Here is a 13,877-nt window from a genome sequence, read left to right as displayed (position 1 = left end):
GTTGAGTCAATGTGGTTGTATATTTACCAAAGCAAACTGCTAATATACCAGTATATTGTTTCACAAAATAGGAACAATTTCTTAAACCCTAAAACCCATTTGGACAAAATGGTTTTTTTAACGTTTTCTCAAGTTAGGCTTTGATCATTTACAATGTTGGATCAATTTTGATAGAAAGTCTGCTTATCCAAACAGCTAGTTTGCTCTGTTTATACCCATACGGAAGGGTTTTTCAAGTTTTGTTCGATTGTCTATTTATTCAATGTTTATTTTCTACCTTGAAATATGTGTTGATTGGTTGATTTACAAGACAGCCTACAGCGGAATAATATTTAAAATTCGTCACATTAGGGAAAAAATGGAATTGAATAGAAAGAAGGAAAAGATAAGATATTAAAACATGTAAAACCATTTGTCATGCCCTCGAAACTATTAACTTGTAAATCAAGGATGATATGTTTGTTTGGATATGTCATATGTAATGTTACAACGACAATGAACTTTTACATTTAAGATGATTATCAATTAAGAGGTTGCAGAGGCCATCACATCGTCTGAATCCACTTTTAGCTGTTGGATAAAACATCAACAAAGATTGTAACTTTCACCTAGCTATTCCACAATTTTATATATGTAAAAAAGTTATACTTTACCTGATGAAAGTGCTTGAGTAGAGCTGTTTGTAAGAGGCTTCTTAGCTTTTCGCATTGATCAACCATATGGTCTGAACTGATTAAGTCCCCAAGCTTACACCACAACCGTTCAATTGTTGTGTATGGAAACCAGACTGCAGATGTCTTCTTCCTACCAACAACATCAGCTGGTCTCTGCAGACAAATATAAGAAATAATTAAAATTATTGAATTTTAAAAACAACACCTAGTAAAAGCTGATTAAAACTATAATAAAAACTAAAGACATTACATACCAGTGATGCAAGGGATTCAATATAATGAAGCAGGAGATTGGTAGCCTCTGGATATCTCCCATAATCAACATAAAGTTGGAACAATGATGCAGGGCTTGATTCTGCCCCAGACATGCCCCAACTTCCCTTCAGTGTTCCCTATCATTTGCAAATAAAACAAACATCACTAACTTCATTTCTTTAAAACATGGATTTTAATATGAGCATTTCATTTTAATACATAATGCTTGTATAGTTCACTAGACAGATAGGCATTCTAAAATCTAAATGATTTCTTAATTATAAATTTATAATCATTTCTAAGTGGCAGGAAACTCTCAGTTAATAGAATGTAAATTCAAAAATACTTGTAAGGTAGGCCCAAACAGACCATAAAGAAGTGGAAAATTACTAAAATACCTTGAACATCTGGACAAGCCAAAGAGGAAGTTCAATCAGTCGATCAGCACATAGAAGGGTTTCTGCAACAATAACTGGCAATCTTGGATGATATTTTTTATATTTTTCCTGCATTCATAGGATAAATTAAATCAATTATTATCGATATCAAAGCAATAATAAACAGGATACAAAAGTTGGGATAAATAGGAGTAAAAGGAGATACTAACTATGTATTGCTCAAGTGCATCCCACTGGTCATTTCCCTTTGAATATTGTGTTGCGGAAACCATGTCATGAGAATCATGAACAGCCTCATTGTTTGCTGATGTTAGAAGCAGACTCTGCTTTTTAAAATTATCCCTGGAATAAATATCAATAATTATAATCCTACTTCACTTCCATCTAAAGATAGATAATTACATGAAAAAAAGACAAGGGTTTTATTTCTTCATGCTACAACATTGCACTCTATAATATCTACCCAATTATAGCAATGTCAGTAAACAAATTTCACAATTATAAAAGGATAGATTCTTTAAAATATAATGTTCTAATAAGAAAAGGAAAAGTTTTCCAAAGTACAATGCCTGAATAAGAAAAAAAAAAAAAAGCAAGATGCCATATTACACAAATAAATAAAAGTAGGTTGCTATTTCTTGCATTTAGTCCAAAATACTTAAAATAACAAACGAAGAGGAAGAGTGAAACCTGGTGGGACAGCATTTGAGGGACATGGCAATAAAAACTCTTTCCAGTTCCCTGAGCAAGAATTTATTGTTCTTTCATCAGCAGTAAAAAGGTAAAAAGGTAACAAAGGAAGCACATGGAAAGAGTGAATTCTTTATAGAAAGTGAAAATCCAGCATACCTCTTTAATTCTGAACCCTTAAAGAATTTAAGAATTACTGTAAAAACCATATCATATAGATTTGACTGAACCAACAACTCAACCAAGTTTGGTGGAGGTTTCTCAATCCCTGAAAAAGTAGCAAAAAATACTATATTAATTCTCATGGCATTTACTAAACAATAACACAATATTAGATTACAACACTATTCTTCAAGACTATACAACCATTGCTTGCATATTATGGTGAGTGAGACTTAAGAGCAATCCCAATAAAGGAGTTTTTTCATACATGTATTCATTTTAATTTGTTAATTACTTAAATAAATTTAAATAACATGATAAATTATAAATTCAAATCTGCAAAATAATAAAAATGATGTAAATTAAAAAATTTATATTCTTTTTATAATAATAATAAAAAAAAATCCATATATATTATTTACTTAGTTTAATTTAGAGTATAATACAAAATGGTCCCTAGCTTTCTGATTTTTACCGCTTTCAATCCAAAATTATAACCGTTTTCAACTTCAGTTCTTATTTCAAGGTTTCATATCGAGTTTTGGTCCCATGGAACCTTGAAATAAGACCAAAAATCAATATGAAATCTTGAAATAAAGACCAAACTTGAAAAAAGTTACAATCTTGGAGTAAACATGAAAAAATCAGAAAGCACAGGGACCATTTTTGCAATTTTCTCTTTGTTTTATTTTCAAATACATTGATTTGTATGAAGATAATAAAAACTATATAACTTAAAAATGGTAACACACATAAATAAGCTGCACGCACAGAGGTTTTGTTACAGTGAAGATACATTAACATTTTAGAATGTTTGCTGACTTGGCGATGACATGGCACAAACAAGTAATAAAAAACAGTCTAAGAAGCCATTCAAATTTAGTACCAGTAAATGTCCATTTAATATTTGCCAATGAAAGCAAATACTCCGCTGACGTCAGCACAAACTCATTTTCAAGTTTCTCAATATCCATACAGGAATCCAGTTTCTGAACAGGGACATGATCATTAGCTTCTGCAAAAACAAACAAATTACATACATAAATGATAAATCAGATACTTTCCCAAATAGTAAAAGTAAGTTTTTTTTTTAAAAAAAATTACCCTGATCCTGAACTGTAGTTCTCGCCTTTTTACTTGGATATAAGTCTTTATGATTAGACTTCCCTTGAAGTGAAGGAGTGATCCATGCACACGATGGATGAACAAGATGAAGTGCATTTATAGTAGCAGAAAGACAATTCAGCCTTTCTTGCAAAGTCAATGATCTGAGCTGGCAATCTTTTAAAGTTGCTTCATTTTTCAGTTGAAGTGAATGAAGATACATATAAGTTGCAGCCTTACGCCAATTATGCTGATGCATTTCAAAGGCATATAGTAATTTATAAGGGTTTGGTTTCACCAAAACATCTGAACGCTCTGCCTGCAGAACAAACACATTTATAATTATTAAATGTCCAAAAAAGATTTATTACAATAAAAAAATAATTATATAAAATTAGTTTTTTTACACACCTTCCACGCAAGCTCCTGCTCTACTTTCTCAGCTAAACCAATTAATGGTAATTGGCCATCACAAAGAATCTATAACAAAAGATATGACAAAATTGTAATCTTATATGACTTAAAACAAACTACTGAAAATATAACTATAACATAGTTAGAGAAAGTAACCTTAGTTGCACCACGCTCATAAAGAACAATGATAAAACGCCTCAAGCAGATGTATTTGCTTTCTTCATCTGGATTTGAAATAATGGCACAATATGCATCATGGTAATTGCTCAAATCAAGTGTAAACTTGAATACATTTGCCCAAAGTCTTCCTTTAGCAATATTTGGAGATTCGTTGAGAAAATCTGCCCCTGAATAAGTGTCTTTAAGGCCCAAAACTTCATCAACTTGTTCAAGTGCAGCAAGGGCAAATTGGCATGCTCCTGCACTCATGTTGTATTGCTCAAATATCTGCATTGCCCATTGATAGTAATGAAGTTTCCATGCTGCAGGGGAGACGTGATCAGCTGCAGACAAGTGCGTTATAAGAACCATGGGGTATCATATCAACAAAATATTCCACTTTTAAGCATCCAGAATTTTAGATATACTTACAGATGCCAAGGTGAGGCATTCCGGATTCATATGACAAATTCTGTAATGACTTTGATGCCCCTTGCAAAGATGCAGCTCTAGAAACACAATAACCATATCAGCTTTTAAAAGCACAGTGTTTTTTTACCATTAAGTGATGTATGGATGAATTGCTATATGGATGCATGATGTCAGTCTAGAATAAGTGCATTAAGTCAAAAAGAAAACACCACTATATATTTGTCTATTGTGAGTAAATGACCCTCTACCCTTCTGTACATATGAAGTCAAAAAGAAACACCCATATGTATTGTCCTTTTTTGAGCTTAATGAACTCTTTGAATGTGAGTATTGACTGTTTTACCCTTCTGTATGCATTAAGTCAAAAAGTATATATATGTCCCTTTCTTGGACTAAATGAACTGTCTAAATGTGAGTAAATGACTATTTTACCCTTTTGAATGTATTACGTCAAAATGTAACACCCCTAATACATTTGTCCCTTTTTTGGACAAAATGAAATGTCTGAATGCAAGTAAATGAACATTCTACCTTTTTGTATGTGTTAGGTACAAAAGAGACATCCCTATATATTTGTCCTTTTTTTACTAAATGAATGAACTGTTTAAATGTGAGTAAATGACCATTTTACCCCTCTGTATCTGTACCCATCAAACTAAAAGATGCTGAATGATAAATGATACATTAATAGATGATATGTCACATAATACATACCTAAAAAAGCAAGAAATAGCTTCATTAACTTTCTTTTCAGTAGAACCCCGTGGTGCTTGACGATGTGCTTGTGAAAGAAGACAACAGCCAAGAAGGTGAAGAAGAGTGCACCATTCATTGTTTACACCCTGAATACCACTAGATGTTTTCTCCTTGAGTATATTTTGGTTCACCATAGTAAGAAGATGCTTCAAAAACAAAAAAAAATAAATAAATATATAAACTTTTACTATGTTTCTTGATATTATAAAAAACTGTTTGTAATGATGCAAAGAAACAAACCTCAACAGCATCAAACTGCCCATGTTTAAGCAAGATCAAAGCAAGCATAGTTGAGTGAGTAGAAAAAGAAGATGACACGTCATCACTCCTTCCCCAAACTATCCGGCTTATGAAGTTTCTTACTGGAGCAATGAAAGAGTTGGGATTTGGAAGGTGTTTTGAATCAACACGGTTTTGATCTTTGAAAAAACTTTGATGATCAAGCAACAGAATAAAAGCCAATGTAAAGTCACATTTTCCAAGCTTGTCATTCCATGATCTTCGATCAATGCTGTTATCTGATGGAGCACAGGAAATGTGAAAGTTAAAAATATAGACTAAAAATATGATTAGGTGAAGAGTTTATAAAATATGGTTACCAATTTGTAATAAGGAGAGTTGAGAACTAAAATCTTCTATGGCAGGTGATTCAGAAGGTGTGGTTGAGAAGAAATGTATTATATGCCACTCAGTAATAATTTCTTGGATCAATGGAAATAATTCGAGTTGCACCCTGGAAACATCATCAGGTGACATATTTATCTGCATATGTAAATTTAAAGAATAAGGTTCTAGCTTTCTTTTGACTTTTTTCTTGTATGTATGTATGTATGTATGTATGCATAAACATTGCTTTTTCTAGAATAAAACATCAAGTGCTGACCTGGCCACCCAACTTCACCATGTAGCTCAGCAGCAATAGTATCCCCACTGCAGATTCAAACATCACTTGAGCAACTTGTGAAGTTGCTTGAACTGTTATGCAAGTACTAATATCAAAAACAGCTTCAGAACCCAATTTCTGTTCATTCTTTTGAGGGACTAAATAGTTCAAGTATTTCAATACAACATCTACAACTTTGTCCCATGTTGAAGCTTTTTTGTAGAGACCATGAAGAGATAAGAACATATGCACAGAGAACTTCCTTAATGCTTTGTGGTCATCAATTTCCTTTTTCCAAGCAGTATCAACACCTAACTCTGAGACATGAACAGCTGCTATTGAAGAAGTGTATCCGGTTTCTAGAACCTTCAAGAAACGTGTAACAATGTCTTCAGGGGACATAGATTGTTCACTGAAGAAAGATTCATAAAATAAAGCAGGGGTGCCTTTTCCTAGCTGTTGGCTAAGGTTATTTGTGCATGCCAAAACTTCACAAAGTAATTCCTGTTCAAGATCATTTGATAAGTTGATCCTAGAGCTTGCAGATTCACCAAGTTCATCAAAAGATCCTATATAGCAAAGAAAATGTTGAGAATGTTATGTAGAATTAAACATTGTGTTCAATGTTTATGCATAAAGCAATTTATCCATACAGAACAAACAAAAAAAGCTAAAAATAGTGTGTTATTTTGGCTATAACTGAAATCACAACTACATTTTGATTCCTAAAAAAGCTAAAAAGCCAAAATGTACAAAAATGTTTTCACATTTTAATGGCTAGGTTTTGCAATTCTTCCATTCTTTGGTTTCAGTAGAGCATGCCCTAAGTAGAAACTATTTGAACTCTTGGAATTTTTTTTTGGGTAATCAATGTATAAAAAGAACTCAATATGTAAATCTCTAAAAAAAAGCTTTATATGTAAACATACCAAGGGCAAGAAGCTCTATATCCTCCAAACAACGCAATAGAGAAACTGATGATTTTCTTATTAAACCAATCGCACCACTTGATGAATCAAAAAGTAATCCACATGCTGCATTCTTCTTATCCCAATTGTAAAAATAGTGTTCACAGAAGCTTCTCCAGCAGTTTATAAGTGATAGTGGATTCCTGGAAACACCCTATCACAATTAACATGGTTAACAAAGCTACCTTCACAAAAAGAATAACAATAACAACATAATTATAGTTTAAAAATTGTAGTTACAACTTCAAACCTCATGCTCTATTAGAGAAATAATCTCCTTTTTTAGTCCATCAGCAGTTAAAGAGTGAAACTCAGAATCAGTAAAGTGTCTGTTGTGATCTTGTAGTGTTTCTCGGATAACAGAATTATGAAAAATGCCTGGAAGAAATAGCATACGCATGAAGACTGAAGACACACGAGGGGCAATTTGGTCCTGCAAAATGTTGAAACATACAATTAACTTCTAGTTATCATAATTTCACCACATGCAAAGAAGATGGAGACAAATTACAGGAAATAGCAACACACTTTACTCTTTTTACCAATATAGGCAATGTAATGTGTTTTTTAACAATAATAAATACATTTTTTACTCATAATAGAAACATACTTGCATCTGTTTCCTGATAATAGCAATATGTAACATAAAACTTGTAAGCATTGTACAAGCTTCTGGTTATATATTGCTATTATCAGTAAAAAATGTAAATACATTGCTATTATTGGTAAAAAAAATTAAATGGCAAAAACTTCACACTTCACAGCACCTTTGTGGATGAATATAGTGAATGAGCAAGCCAAAGAAGATCATATGCAGCATGGTTAGAACTTTGAAATAGTTGTTCAGCAACAACTGTTTCTTGTAAGCAAAAGCGTTGCTCGAATTCCCTAACAACATTTGCAAAAAATAATCAAATATTATAATCAACTAAAAATAGAAATTCAAACCAAAAGTGTGACACAAGTCAATAAAATCACTAATAAAAACAGTAGAAAGTAAACAAATAGAAGCCTTACCCACTCTCACGTGGACTTAACAAGTTGTGCAAAACCAGTCCCTGTTCTTTGAGTATCCAAATTTTATTTGAAGAAAGTTTGACATCAATGAGTGGACCCTGACAAAATCCCAATGATAATAGTTAGACATTTTATATCAAAAAATTTAATTTTGAGGAAGGAAGATATGATAATCTGACTCACCCCTTCCATGGAGATGTTCATTGTTGAAGGCTCAATAAAATAATTAGTCTTCCCACCTAGACTAAGATGCAAATTGTATACAGATATCATCTCCATATCAACCTCCTATAAGTTTAAGAGGGAAAAATGTATTTATAAGTGTCCTTAAAGAGAGCTCAAAGCAATTAACTTACATATTATAGAAGTCACTTTGAATCTGGACCTAACTATTTTTATAATAAGGATGAATTAAGTAGCAATAAAATCACTAATATGATAAAACAAGATCTAGGATGAAATCATTATAGAAAAGAGTTATTAGTTTAAAAGAATTGGAAATACCGGCTTAGGCTTATGCAGAACTGCAAGAGGTACTATACTTGTATCATGGTTATTTTCTCCTGCCCATAACCTCATGAATGTAGCTCCTAAAATCATACAAAAAGAAATTAATGACAAATTGACATAACCACAATATTCTTCATTACTTCAGATACAAGAATAGATTAACATCAAAGCATGTTTCCATTATTGCCCTTGCTGGAAAGCAGAAAAGGGTTCAAAATAACTATAATGTTGCATTTAGAAGGTCCTTTTTTCAGATAAAAAGCTCATGGATTAAGAAATTCCATTAACAAAGATTGATATTGCAAAAAAAAAAAAAGGATAACAGGACTTGCCTTCCAATGACGAAACATTCATGGTATAACTCAGAAGTCTGCTAAAGCTCTTAAGGTCCCACACTTGTAAAACTCCATCTAAATGTAGCACAAGGAGAAACCTTTTCCCTTGAATATGTAAACATACCAGATCCTTCACAGGAGCTATGGTCCTCCTGTATGATAATTAAGAAAACAGGTTAATCAAGTTGTATGGAATATTTCTCTATTACAATCCATAAGTAATAAAAAAACACCAATAGTATATACTTTATATTTTACTATATTCTAAAATGATAAATAATTGCATAAAACAGTCCCAAATCATATTTTACAATAGAAGTTAAAAATTACCTCGACATTAAACTCCACAATCGACCAAAACTGGAATCATCTCTTAGTTCATGCAAAAAACCTAAGATTTAATTGAAGTATCGTTAGAAACTATGTTGATTTTCCACATGTCATAGGAATCCATGACAGTTAATAAACAACATGACAGATAGTAGCATGTGACAAGACCACACACAATAGCACATCCTTTCAGACTTATGTAAATATGTAAATATGCTACTCCACTACCTGATTCTAAACCTCCATATTAATAAAAACACATCTGAAAGCAAATTTATGTAAATATGTAGTATGTACACTGAGAATGTGAGAAAAAGGTAGCCTATAACCTGGATCACTAGGATCAAGAAAGCCAAGTCTGAAACAACCAACCAATCCGGTCCTTCCACCTATTACAAGACACCCCATGGTTGCTGATATGGCTGTAATTGCTCCATAATCACCATAATTTTGAATAGAAAACTCAACAACATCACTTGGTGGGAAAGCAGTGCATGATGCATAGTTAGTTATATCAGTCAGTCTAATAAGGTATGCAACTCCAGCAATAGTCAATGCATAAAGCATGTACGGGTTCTCAAGTGAAGTAGGGACCTACAAAAGAAGATATCACATCAGTATGATATATTTGCACGTAAAACATAACTTTGAAATGAAATTAAAAGGGGCTGCAAAACATAGAAAAGAAAAAGAAAAAACCTCTTTTTTGCATATATAAGCAAATGGGCATAGAGCATTAGCGAATTCAAGCCGCAATCCAACCCTTGGAAATTCTTCAAAACTGTGGAATTCGACTATCTCCAGGACATTTGGATAACTCTGGTCTATTCTCCTGTTATATCACAAGTCATCAGCATGAGACGCATGTGCATACTGTTTATCTTGGTATACTAACTTTGATGATTTTTATAAGATTATGTTTTAATTCAAAGTTTTATATTGAGTACCCTTTATAATATATTACAACTTGATGATAGATTCATGATGGATGTCCCACCCATGTGTCACGATCTACTGCAATTATAATCTTATTTTAACCATAGGCACTTCTAGATGCTAACAAAATTGGAGCTTTTATTAGCAGGTATGTGTTGCTAGTAGGTACCCCCATACTTAAAATCTCAATAGTTGCTAAATGTTTACAATGACAATTTGGTTATGTTGAAACTTGTGCTTCATAGCAAGAGAAGGAACTGACTAGAGCAAAAAGGGCTCAGTGATATGGTGTATGTGAGCCTGTGAGGTACAATCAAACTCATCAGGAGCAACATTCTCCTCTTATACTCCATCCACTTGCATATGTAACATCAACAATTGCAATGAACAGATTGCTAAACATTACCAGCATTAACATTATTGATCATTATACATGAACTTTTAAGATAGTATCTGGTTACATGGCAACTAGGAGCGTTAAATCAAAAACGAAGTTGTATGAATCTTTATATGACTGATTATGTTGACTTTTCATGGTCCAATTTTAGAATTGGCAGCATACATAAAGCTGCTATGAAGTCAAATCGACATGTTTATCTCTTTACTGAACACAGAGTATGCAAGGGGCAAGGGGGCAAGGGTTTAGCCGTACACTATTAAGAAAAACAAAGCGAATGAAAGTATATGTTTAGCAGCAACACAGTAAGAATGCTTTAGGTTTACCAAATGAAATAGGTAGGAGGGTCTCCAATACTGCAGCATGATGATACGTCGACAGTAAGAGGAGCAAAGGGCTCAGGCGATGGTGGAGGCGGCATAGAAGTAGAGGTTGAAGGGACAGCGATGTTGAACCATTTGATAGAATCGCTGCCGATTATCGGAACCTCCATGCCGGCAAAAGACGATCGACCTGCCATCGATCGTGGTGGAGCCACGGAGGGTTTGTGCTGAAAACCTAGTCTAGTAACTGTAGTAGAGCGAGGGAAGGGTTTAGGGAGGGTATGGAGGGAGATCCGGGGTAGAAATTTTAAATGATAAATATGATAATTTCCAATCCATTGTAAGTTTGTAACGATACTTTTTTAATCAGGCTTAGGGGCTGTTTGATTTAAACTTATCGGGTCCGGTCAGTGCTGACTGCCGACTCGGCCAGCAGTCGGATGTTTGATAAATACATAATATAGGTGATTCGGTCAGCCCAATCAACTTACCCGGTAAGCAAAAAAAAACTTCTGACTGTAAAATAAAGCTACGCGTTTTTGCCCTTTGCCCTCGCTCGCCTCCTTCACCACTCGCCAGTACCCTAGACAAAAGGTGCTCCCCTCCATCGCCAACACCTGCTGATCGCCTCCTCCATCGCGATTTCATCTCCTGCCCCGTCTTCTCCGGCGACGACGCACACAGGCCGGCGATTCCTCTGCACCGGCGACGAGCAGGTAAGATTTCTGAGTTATTATTTTTTTTTTTGCTTTTCTTTTTCTGAAATCACAAAACCCTTCATGTCTCTTGTCAAATTAGTGATTTCATTCTGAAATCAAACTTTGAAATTACTGCTTTCATTGTTCTTGGATTCAATTAGTTTAAGGGGTTAGATCAACCCTCCTTTGCTCAAATCAATTTTTACAGCCAGTCGACCAATCATTCCTCCTCTGCTTAAATCGATTTTATGGCCATTTAATTTGTTTGTTGAATTTGTATGTTTTTAGCATGTTTGTGGTTCTGCGGTAATCTGACCAAATTGTCCATATAAATAGCAGCACATGACCAAATTGCCCCTGTAAATAGCAGCACATATAAAAATTCTGTTTATTGAAAGAACTTATGTTGAAATGAACTTATGTTGAATATGTTGTACATGTTGGATTCAATTAGTTTAAGGGGTTGCTGAAATGAACTTGATTTATTTGTAAATGTGTGTTATGTGGATGATTAGCTATTTTTTTTTTCCTTTTTACAATACACATGACAGATAAAAGAATTAGGGTTAGTTGGAAGTCGGAATTGGTGGACAAAACTTTTTTGGAAGCATGTATACAAGAATTAACAAGCAATGGCCGGGAGGGTAGTGGCCTAAAAGCAAGCTCATGGGCTGTGGTCGCGGAGAAATTGAAAACAGATCATAATTTTGTTGTCGATAAAAAACAAATGAAAAACCGATACGAGTATTTAAAAGCAAAGTATGCAGTGTGGTTAAAACTTAAAAACAAAACAGGAAATATTTATGATCCTGTAACGAATTCTTTTAACATGACTAATGAAGAATGGGAAGCGGAACCGAAGGTACATATATGCATATTTTTTAAATTAGATTATTTTTTTTAATACTTTAATAATATTTATTAAATTTTCAAACAGTCGAACAAGTATGTAGATAAGCTGAGAAATGCACCCCTCCCTTGCCCTGAACTTTGTACCCAACTATTTGAAGGGGCGACCTCGACCGGTGTTCACAGTTGGGGGCCATCTTCGACACTACCTCATCCCAATGAAACCTTCAGTACACATGATTTTGAGGATACAGAGATGGAAGAGCCAGCACCTCATGCAGATACCCCAAGCTCAACAGTACCTCAACCTACTAGTGAGGAATCATCTGGGCGGACAAAAAACAAGGGGGGCAAACGAAATGGTCCTAAAGAAACCACACTTGATGATGAGTTGAAAGAAGTTGGAAAAGAAATTATCAAGGCTGCACAAGCATTCACAGAAGCAAATAATCTTGACAAGGAGATGGATGCTTGTATGGCGAAGTTGACAAGCTTGAAGTGGGGAGAATATGATCCGAAATACACCACTGCTCTTATGTTATTTGCTGAAAGTGCTGGTAATAGGAAAATTTGGTTGCGGCTTAACTTGTCAACTTATGAGTCGTGGGTAACAAATGCGGGAAGAAAGTTTGGATTAGTTGGTTGACTTTAGTATGTTATGGTTCATTGTTTGACATTAGTATGTTATGGTTCATTGTTTGACATTAGTATGTTATGGTTCATTGTTTGACATTAGTATGCTATGGTTTAGTTATGTTATGGATTGTTTTCTTAGGTGCAGTTATGTTATATGAATTTATATGTTATGGAATGTTATGCTTTTAGTATTTACATGTTACAGTTTGTTATGTTATGGATTGTTATGTTATTGAGTGTTATGTTATTGATTTAAATGTAATTTGTATTTGATATCTAACAGGACACATGGATAAAGAAGGTGAATTTTTATATTTCCTTATATTCTCGTGGTATTGGTTGATGTTGGTCCGACAAAGGCAAAGAATAGTTAAAAGAATAAGAGCTAGCGAACAAGTAGCAAAGGGGTATGTGTATACGCAAGATTTGATACACGGATGTCCTATACAATGTTACGATATGATACGTCTTTCACAATATGCATTTGTACTATTATGCAATCACTTTACACAAAGAAATTGGTTGCAATGTAGTAGGATGATAAGCGTTGAAGAGAAGATGGCTATGTTTTTACATGTTATAGGACATAATGAACGTTTTCGAGCCGTTAAAGAAAGATTTCATCACTCCACACAAACAATTCACCAATGTTTTCATGAGGTCTTACGTGCAATGATGTGTTTTGCACGAGAAATTATAGTACCAACCTCGTCTAATCCAACAAGAAATACCTCAGAAGGACATAGACGGCTAATGCACATATTTCCCGGAGCAATAGGTGCACTAGATGGAACACTTGTACATGCAATTGTGCCTGTTTATCAACAAACTCGTTATAGGGGAAGAGGAAAAGGTGAATGTTATCAAAATGTAATTGGAATTTGTAATTTTGATATGATATTCACCTTTGTATGGGCTGGATGGGAGGGCATAGCACATGATTCTAAAGTT

At 34.0% G+C, this 13,877-nt stretch overlaps 1 protein-coding gene across 1 annotated transcript; it reads right to left on the bottom strand.

Annotated features, from left to right (window-relative positions):
- Positions 1-347: 347 nt before the first annotated feature.
- SAR1 (SUPPRESSOR OF AUXIN RESISTANCE1) lies at positions 348-11,045 on the bottom strand. The gene is made up of 27 exons (XM_079059340.1): positions 10,747-11,045; positions 9,787-9,919; positions 9,417-9,681; positions 9,088-9,148; positions 8,755-8,909; positions 8,417-8,502; positions 8,096-8,200; positions 7,913-8,010; positions 7,663-7,783; positions 7,146-7,328; positions 6,857-7,049; positions 5,928-6,496; positions 5,644-5,806; positions 5,285-5,562; positions 5,003-5,190; positions 4,289-4,365; positions 3,854-4,200; positions 3,695-3,763; positions 3,284-3,602; positions 3,066-3,194; positions 2,177-2,285; positions 2,018-2,068; positions 1,537-1,669; positions 1,328-1,435; positions 929-1,066; positions 654-827; positions 348-570 (listed from the first exon to the last, which is right to left on the bottom strand). Exons 1-27 carry the CDS (start codon positions 10,938-10,940, stop codon positions 526-528), a joined length of 4,491 nt encoding a protein of 1,496 aa, XP_078915466.1. The 5' UTR covers positions 10,941-11,045; the 3' UTR covers positions 348-525.
- Between the last annotated feature and the right edge of the window lie 2,832 nt (positions 11,046-13,877).

The sequence above is a fragment of the Lactuca virosa genome, chromosome 7 (assembly GCF_052849685.1).
Source record: "Lactuca virosa cultivar CGN04683 chromosome 7, Lactuca_virosa_CGN04683_v6, whole genome shotgun sequence".
NCBI classification, from domain to species: Eukaryota; Viridiplantae; Streptophyta; class Magnoliopsida; order Asterales; family Asteraceae; genus Lactuca; species Lactuca virosa.
Note: the sequence above shows the minus strand (reverse complement) of the source record. Positions and strands in the feature narration are given on the sequence as shown.

Coding starts and splice junctions, on each gene's coding strand:
- SAR1 (XM_079059340.1), bottom strand. CDS start 10,940: ATGGCAGGTCGATCGTCTTTTGCCGGCATGGAGGTTCCGATAATCGGC. Junction 7,050..7,145: donor TTTCTCTAATAGAGCATGAG/GTTTGAAGTTGT, acceptor TAATTGTGATAG/GGTGTTTCCAGGAATCCACT. Junction 1,670..2,017: donor CTCAAATGCTGTCCCACCAG/GTTTCACTCTTC, acceptor TATTTATTCCAG/GGATAATTTTAAAAAGCAGA.